This window comes from Zootoca vivipara, chromosome 15 (genome assembly GCF_963506605.1).
Source record: "Zootoca vivipara chromosome 15, rZooViv1.1, whole genome shotgun sequence".
NCBI lineage: Eukaryota > Metazoa > Chordata > Lepidosauria > Squamata > Lacertidae > Zootoca > Zootoca vivipara.
This window is the reverse complement of record NC_083290.1, coordinates 36,181,795-36,190,568: the sequence shown is the minus strand read 5'-3', so window position 1 is coordinate 36,190,568 and position 8,774 is coordinate 36,181,795. Positions and strand designations below refer to the sequence as shown.

General features: G+C 55.3%; 1 protein-coding gene across 1 annotated transcript; it reads right to left on the bottom strand.

Annotated features, from left to right (window-relative positions):
- Positions 1-2,911: 2,911 nt before the first annotated feature.
- Positions 2,912-8,177, bottom strand: LOC132591211 (uncharacterized protein K02A2.6-like). The gene is made up of 3 exons (XM_060268598.1): positions 3,805-8,177; positions 3,050-3,197; positions 2,912-2,926 (listed from the first exon to the last, which is right to left on the bottom strand). The coding sequence occupies exons 1-3, from the start codon at positions 7,686-7,688 to the stop codon at positions 2,912-2,914; spliced, it is 4,047 nt and encodes a 1,348-aa protein (XP_060124581.1). The 5' UTR covers positions 7,689-8,177.
- Positions 8,178-8,774: the final 597 nt, after the last annotated feature.

The following is an 8,774-nucleotide window of genomic DNA, read 5'->3' as shown; positions in this document are numbered from 1 at the left end:
GTCGTTCCTGCCGCTTCCGTGCTTGCCACCACCGCTGGGCTCACTGCTTCTTCCTTGCCTGGCCCGGCCAAGGACGCCTGCTGCTCCGCCACCTGGAACTGGCGGCTGCTGCAGCGCCAAACACTCAAGAGAGCCCAGCAGCGCCCTGAGCCAGCGCCCTGAGCTGTAAAAACCGTGCCGGTAATAAAATAAAAAAAGACACCCCACCAAAAGTAAGCCACCCTGTGTTTTTTTGAGGAAAAAATGTTATAAGACAGTGTCTTTAAAAGGGGGAAACATTGTAATCAATTGCTTCCAAAAGCCATCACCACCACCCCGGTCCATTTCTATGGTGGTGGTGCTTGGGGTCTTTGAAGGATGGGAGGCAATAAAACCTTTTTACAAAAGTGCTCCTCCTCTCTCCCCTCAGCATCTCAACCACAGGTTCTCTGGGCACGGCTGATCCTCCTCCCGACGGCTTCAGAAAGGACCAGCTGAAGGCCAGGCTTATGGATGTCGTCACCAGGATGAAGAGTGGGAAGATCCGAAGGAAGGCGCTCCAAGATCTTTCCGCCCTCCTGCAGAAGATCCAGGAATATGTGAGTTACTGAAGGAAAGCATTGCAACCATGCAGGGCTGACCAGGCCTTCAGGCTGCCCCTTCCAGGCCCACCCTGCAAGGGGCCCAAGGGACAATCAGGCATCACAGCACATAACCAATTTTGAGAAAAGAGCTGGGCCATAGTACAGCAAACCCCAGTGAGTAAGAAGAAGTAAAAAGCAAACATCAGGAAAAGAGGGGTGGGAAGTCAAAAAGAAATTATTCACACACACACACCACTGTATAGGATGCTAAATGTTTTGGAATGTTTTGAAGATTTAATAAAAATGTTATAGGGAAAATGGTGATGGGTCTCTTCTCTTATCAGTCACTTCTCTGGGTCTCTTCTCAGCCATCGGTAGCGCTTCCTGCATCCTCCCTTGGCCAACTGGTGGCTATTTCCTGTCTGTGTGCTTTGGATCCAGACCCGGAGTGCAGGCAGCAGGCAGCAGAGGCCCTCTGCCATCTTCTGCCCATCCTGCAGCGCAAAGAAGGTAATACTGGAAGGAATGCATTCCAGCATGGGGTGGGATGAGCAAGGCCCGAACTAACCCTTTGGCTTTCCTTTGCAGAGACACTGGCACGAACATCGTGGGACCAAACCCTCATCCTTCGAGCTCAGAAGGTCCTCCAATCCACCAGAGGACCGGTTCCTGAATTGTTCGTGAATGATTGTTACTCTCTTGCCAGGGTAAGTCACTGTCACACAAGGCACAGCGGTCTCTCAAGCCACATGTTCTGGGTTCCGCAGAGACAGCACCTGGGCTTTATGCTCCCCAGCCCTGCCCTGTGGGCAGCTCTGACCTTCCTCTCTTGCTTCATTCAGGTCTTTGGTGCCTATCTTCCTGCGCAGCAGCTCTTGGAGGCCATGTGCTTCCTGGCCAGTGACCTGGTTGTCGAGAGCAGCTTCAACCCCTTGGACATCTCCCACTTGCTGCAAGAGTTCATCAAGCAGTTTAGCGGCACAAAAGTGGAGGTAAGGTGTCTGCAAAGGTAGGAGAGAAGAAGATTCTCCACTTTGCTGTAGGGGAGGCAACCTCATGCCATTGGGTGGCCAGGACACATGTTTGTTTAGAGAGGCCTGGCAATGTCAGGACAAGAACCTCAGCCAAGGGTCCTGAGAAACATGGGTCCAGCAATGGGGAATCCTCCTCCACCTGGGAGCAGACTGGCAAGCTTCTTCTCTTGGCCAAGAATGGATAGGGCAACTGGCGCCCTGGAGCTGCCTAGGTCCAAAACTCCCAAGGACCCTGAGTGGTACCTTCGAAGGAAGATGGCTGTGGTGGCACAGGTCAAGGGCCCCTCTTTCTATGAGAGATGGAGGGATCCGCCTGCAGACAGCCCCGCTTCCTTGTACTCTCCCAGCAACCCTCTCCTTTTCTCTGACAGGTGGAGGTGCTGCTGGAGGCCTTCTATCAAATCACCCAGGGGCCTACAGTGCAGGGCAGAAACATGGCCGCCTTTGCTCTGTCCATCATGCCACACCAACACCTGGCGAAAGTGGTTGCATACCTCCTCCAGTTTCCCTTCAGGTATGGAGCCCTCCAGGTTCTACTGTGCTAAGGGAAAGGTTGGCAAGATGCAGAGCTTGCTCAGAAATGGCCCTTGCTGCCATTTCCTCTCTGTGTGGCATGGCAGCAAGGAGAAGACTTGAATCTGACCATTGATCTTGTTTTTGCATTCACAGAGACTGCGAGAGAGTATGGAAGGAGGTTTTGGCATCGGCCGACCAAGAACAACTGCTCCATCTCATGGCCGAGCAGCTTTACCAAAGCCCCTTGGCAGAATCTGCCACCCAAGTGGTAAGGACGAACCACCTGCTTTCTGGCTTCCTTCTTCCCAGGGTAATATCAAGGGGTTTCTGTATTCTGCAGAAAAGCAGGGAAAGTAACTTGCACCTCTCTCTCTTCCAGCAACATCTCACCAGCTTGTTGCACACCATCCTCAGGATGGAGGTATACAAGGCAGCTGTGTGCCGGAACTTCCCGCAGCTGCTGATCGCTCTCCTGGGGATGGTTGTCAACTTCCATTATGACCAGGAATTCCTCGGGTGAGTAGTGTGTTGCAAAGGGGCCAATGGAGTCCTTTTCCCTTCAACCTCGGGGGGGGGGGTTGCCAGTCCAGCTTGGTTTTCCAAGGGAGGCTCTCTTTCAGGCTGCTGCTAGGGAGCAAGGATGGGGAAGGAATTTGAGTGGTTGGCAATGACCCTCCTGGTAAAACTGGCCTTGCTTTGGTTACAGAGGGGCTAAGGAAGTTCTGCACCTCCTTCTCGGCACCACTGAAGAACAAGTAGAGGCGGCCATTGTTGACCAACTTTTCTGCCGGGAGAATTTCAGCCAGGGGTTGGCTGCCATGGTGAGGTAAGAGGAAGAACACAGTGACCTTCCCCAATGGTCTGGCAAACGGAGTTTATGGCACGGGATCGGACTGTGCCCCTGTTTGCTTCCTGCAGTGTATTTCCCTTCCTTACCCAGATCTGGTTCTTCATTTCAGAGCTGTCGGAAAGCGACACTGGTGGATCCCTCCCATGGTAGAAAACATCACCGCTGCTCTCGAGGACCAGGAGTTTGCCGGAATGCCACAAGTAGCGGCAGCTATCTACATCGAGGTGAGGGGGACTGACGCGGGAGGAAATGGGTGCAGCAAGGAGGCTGAAATATACTCGGAGTCGAGAGTGAATTTCATGCTCTTTATTCAGCTCATAGTCATCAAGGAGGAGAAGAGAAGACGAGTGGCTCTTTTCCCAAAACCATCTGCTTATATACATTATTTACACAATGGGCCTTGCGTGATTGGCTACTTCAGGGCTACACCTGTGGGCCAATTATATTGTGGATTGACTTCTGCCTGCAGCCTGATTGGCTGCTCCTACAGGCCAATCAGGTAGCAGATTCACTTCTGCCAGCCGCCTGATTGGCTGCTCCAGCAGGCCAATCAGGTTGCAGATTCACTTCCACCTGGAGTTGGATTGGGTAGCTCCCGCTGATTCTGAATCCTATTGTTCTAGGATTCAGCTCAGTACATAACACCCCTCCCCTCTAAGTTCCAGTCCTGCCCGGGAAGTTGCATTCGTAGTCCCCAAGGTCTGCTGGCCGCCTCCGTGTGCGTTGTGGCCTGGGGTGTTCCTTGGTCAGGGGTTCTGGTTCTGGCTCGTGTTCCGAGGCTGCTGGCTGTGCCGGGGCTGTCTGGTCTGGCGCCACTGAACCACTAGGTTGTAGCTCTGGTTCCGGTGTCCTTCCAGCCTCGGGGCGCCCCTCTGTGCCTACTGCTTCTGCTTCCCCTGCCCACCCCTCTCGCTCTACAGGCCTCACTGCCCTGCTGTCCCCTTGGGACCCCTCTGTCCCGCTCTCCTCCCGGGTTCCTCCTGGGAATCGTCGCCGTAGCTGGTCGCAGTGGCGGCGCCAACATTGCCCCCCTTCCGTTAGTACCTCGTACGACACGGGACCGGTCACCTTGGTGACTGTGGCGGGTACCCATGCTGGGCCTGCCCCAAAATTCTTTGCATACACTGGGTCCTGGGCCACAAATGTCCGGGGGTTCCTGCCTTTCCCCACCACTACCTCATCCTGAGCTCTGTCGGGGTGAAGTCGGTCCAGTCTAGTTGCAAGGCGCCGGCCCATTAGTAATTCAGCTGGGCTCCGGCCCGTCGTTGTGCTTGGGGTGCTGTGCTGTGCTAGAAGAAATGCGGCAAGGCGGTATTCCCAGTCCCCTTGTGTCATGCGGCGGAGGCTGTCCTTGGTGGTCCGCACCATGCGCTCCGCTTGGCCATTGGTGGCAGGGTGGAATGGTGCTGAGCGGATGTGGCGGATGGCGTTCTGCGCTGTGAAGGTCTGGAACTCCTCTGACGTGAATGCGGTTCCATTGTCCGAGACGAGGGTGTCAGGGAGCCCGTGGGTCGCAAACAGCTTACGTAGTACCCGGATGGCTGCCGCCGTAGAAGTGGATGGTACCAGTGCGACCTCCAGCCATTTGGTGTAGGAATCCACCACTATGAAGAATGTTTTTCCCTGGAAGGGGCCAGCGAAGTCCACGTGCAAGCGTGACCATGGATGTCGGGCGGACTCCCAGGGCTGGACTGGGGCCCTAGGGGGATCCGGGCGGGATTCTTGGCAGGTCTGGCAGTGTTGGACCCAGGCCTCTATCTCTCTGTCAATCCCCGGCCACCACACATAACTCTTGGCAAGGGCCTTCATCCTCACTACCCCTGGGTGTGTCTCGTGTAGGGCTGTGAGGACCCTTTTGCGGAGGGGCTGGGGAACAACAACCCTGCTTCCCCATAACAGGCACCCCTTGTGGGCCGACAGTTCATGTTTGCGGTTTGTGTAGCCAGCGAATTCTGGCCCGGGGCTGCTGCTGGGCCATCCTCGCCACACCCAGTCCAGGACCCGGGAGATGACCCTATCTTTTGTGGAATGGTGCGCAACTTCTTGTGCCTGAATGGGTCGGTCGGGAAGCAGCTCCAGGGTCATAACCTCTTGCGCAGGCGCTGGGTCGGGGCCTGTTTCTGGTAGTGGTAGCCTGCTGAGGGCGTCTGCGTGGCCCATCGCCTTCCCAGGGCGGTGGATTAGTGCATACTGGTAGCCGGCAAGGAAAATTGACCACCTGAGGACACGTGGAGACAACACTTGGGGGGTCTGCTTCTCAGGGGCAAACAGGCCAAGCAACGGCTTGTGGTCAGTCACTATGGTAAAGGGCCGCCCGTACAAGAAATCATGGAATTTTTTTACGCCCTTCACGATTGCCAGACCCTCCTTGTCAATCTGTGAGTAGTTTCGTTCGGCTGCAGCAAGCGTCTGGGAGAAGTATGCCACCGGCACCTCTCTTCCATCCGGGAGTTGGTGTCCCAGGACAGCGCCGATGCCATAGGGAGAGGCGTCGCATGCCAGCACCACTGGCAGCCTCTCGTCGAAGTGTGCTAAGACCGAGTTCGAGACGAGCAAGTCCTTGACTGCCTGGAATGCGGCCCTTTGTCGCTGGCCCCACACCCAAGGGGCCCTTTTATCTAGGAGTCTGTGTAGGGGCTCCGCTACCGCTGCCTTATGGGGAAGGAAGGCATGGTAAAAGTTCAATAGTCCCAAGAATGACTGAAGTTCGGGCTTGCTCTTGGGCGCTGGGGCCTCACAAATGGCCCGTACCTTGTCACCGGTTGGATGGACCCCTTCTGCGTCCACCTTAAATCCCAGAAAGTCCACCTGCGGCACTCCCAGTAAACACTTTTCCCGCTTCACCTTGAGGCCCGCCGTCTGGAAACGGTGCAGGACGGAGCGGAGGCGGTCCTCAAATTCCTCTGGTGTGGGCCCGGCGATCAGTACATCATCGAAGAAGGGGGTGACGTCAGGAATCCCTTTAAGGAGAGAGTCCATTAGATTCTGGAATATGCCTGGTGCCACGCTAACGCCAAATTGCAGCCGCTTTACTCTGAATGCCCCTCTGTGCGTCACAATCGTCTGGGCCTCTGCTGTGGCTTCGTCCACAGGCAACTGTTGATACGCTTGGGCCAAGTCCAGTTTGCCAAAGATTTTTGACCCAGCCAGGGTGGCGAGGACATGGCTGACCACTGGCACTGGGTATGCATGGGCCGTGAGAGCCTTGTTTATGGTGCATTTGTAGTCTGCACAGATGCGGACCGAACCGTTAGGCTTGACGGGTGTGACAATTGGAGTTTCCCAGGGGGCGTTGGGCACCGGCTCCAGCACTCCTTGCTCCACGAGCCGGTCCAATTCCTCGTCTATGCGGGGTTTCAGGGCGAACGGGACCCGGCGGGCCTTGTGCCTGATGGGTCGTACAGCGGGGTCTAGCTGTAGGGCAATGGGGGGTCCTGTATATCGTCCCAATGCCCCATCGAAAACCCCTGGAAACTCTTTGCATATGGCGTCCACGTCCACTTGTAAGCTAGTGCGGTTCACCCCGGTAACGGCTAGCCCCAGAGGTGCAAACCATGCCAGTCCCAGTAAGCTAACGTAGGGGCCCTTAACTACCAGCAAGTCCAATTGTTGCTTTCGCCCTCGATATTGCACCCTGAAGGTTCCCACCCCCATAGTAGGGACCTTACGTTTCTGGAAGTCCCGGAGGGTGAATGGGGCCGGCCTTAGTTTGGGACCCCCATTAGGGCACAGTTCCCTTAATGTTCGGGCCGAGATTATGGATAGAGTTGAACCCGTGTCCAGCTCCATGCGGCATGGGGCTCCCTCTATCTGTACCTCTATATAAATTTTCTCTGTGCTGGGATGGGGCAACTGGAATACCTGATAGTCCGTGATCTCCGTCGAGTTGCCTTGGTGCATGGTGCCGTGTGACCTGGGGCTCCTGGGTCGGTCATCTGATGCTTGTCGACGTGTGAGTCGAGCCCGACACACCCGGGCGATGTGTCCTAATTTTCTGCACTGCCTGCACTCTGCGTTGCGGAAACGACAGGTCCTCCTCTCGTGGTTCTCCCCGCAGCTTGCACAGTTCCCTCCTTCTCGTCGAGGCTGCTGTGGTGTGTGTGCTGCTTGAGTGCGCCGCTGTACTCTGTGTACTTCCTCCCTGTCAGATTCGGATTCGTCGGTGAGGTCTTCGTGGTAGACCCTCGGTTGGGATGGCGGGGCCGGTCGTGCCTCTTGCGTTGACCTCTCGGCGGCTTCGGTTGCCAGGGCTTCCTCCAGGGCAATCTGGAACGTGAGGTCTTTTTTGGCGTAGAGGCGTCGTTGCAACATCTCGTCCCTCAGGCCACCGACGAGGCGGTCACGAAGCATGTTCTCCAATTCTGAGAAGTTGCATAACCGGGCGGCTTGGCGGAGGGAGGTCACAAACCCAGTTATGGTTTCCCCCGGGGCTTGCCGCTTTGCGTAGAAGGCATTTCGGCAAGCTACCACCGAGGGCTGTGGTGAGAAGTGCTCCTTCAGCCGTTCCATTATTGTTTTGTAAGAGACGGTAGCGACATCTCTAGGTGCAAGGAGAGCCCGGGCGATTTCAAACGTCTCCTCTCCACAGACGCTGAAGAATGTCGCCCTCTTCATGGCATCGTTGGTGACTTCTTTCGCTTGCAGGAGGAAGTTGAAATGGGCGGCGTACCCTTCCCAGTCTCCTGATGCTGGTTTGAATGGCGAGAAGCTGCTGTCGGTTGCCATTCTGGGTTCCTTGGGTCCTGGAGCTGAAGCCTGGATGCACGGTGCGATGCAGCGGTGCAGCAGGTGGCGGTGCTGCGGTGCAGTGCGTGGTGGCGGTCAGCTCAGCAGGATCCCATCCTCGTCGCCAGTGAAATATACTCGGAGTCGAGAGTGAATTTCATGCTCTTTATTCAGCTCATAGTCATCAAGGAGGAGAAGAGAAGACGAGTGGCTCTTTTCCCAAAACCATCTGCTTATATACATTATTTACACAATGGGCCTTGCGTGATTGGCTACTTCAGGGCTACACCTGTGGGCCAATTATATTGTGGATTGACTTCTGCCTGCAGCCTGATTGGCTGCTCCTACAGGCCAATCAGGTAGCAGATTCACTTCTGCCAGCCGCCTGATTGGCTGCTCCAGCAGGCCAATCAGGTTGCAGATTCACTTCCACCTGGAGTTGGATTGGGTAGCTCCCGCTGATTCTGAATCCTATTGTTCTAGGATTCAGCTCAGTACATAACAGAGGCCCTGGGTTGGTTTCTGCCGAGTGTTGGGCTTTGTGTTCTTTGGCTCCTTGCATGTCCTTGGTTCCCCAAGCAGCCTCCATCAGAATTTGGACATTGCAGCTGCGTTTACCTTCCATATTCTGTGGCTTATGTCAAGGCTACTTTGAGCCTAAGGACTGTTGCCTGTTTTAGTGCTCCTCTGAGTAGACCCATTGGATTTGATGTACATGACAAACTTTGGTCCATTCACTTCAGTGGCTTTGCTCTGTGCAGAACTCCAGGTGGTGGATAAAAGGAGAACCTGCCTCAACCTCTCATCACTGAAGAGTTTATTTCTCTTTGGGCCTCTTTAGCTGCTCAGCTGCCGTCTGCAGGTCTATCCCTGTGAGGATACACTGGAGCAGCTCCTCACCTGGCTGAAACATGACCACCTGCAAGTCCGGAAGCTCAGTGTCAGAGGGATATCCCTGCTTCTGGACTCTGACATGGCAAGTGATGGTCAGAGGGAGGGGGGAGGGGCACAGATTTCGATTCGAATCATGGTCCAGCACTCTTTTGCTGACAGAATGCTGAAGGGCCTGTTCTCAAAGAAACAGCG

Excerpts from the sequence above, each read along its gene's own strand:
- LOC132591211 (XM_060268598.1), bottom strand. The coding sequence starts at position 7,688 with ATGGCAACCGACAGCAGCTTCTCGCCATTCAAACCAGCATCAGGAGAC. Across the intron at positions 3,198-3,804 it reads GAGGCTGGAAGGACACCGGA|TCCCCCTCACCTCGATGTAG; the intron begins ACCAGAGCTACA and ends CTCCCGCGTCAG.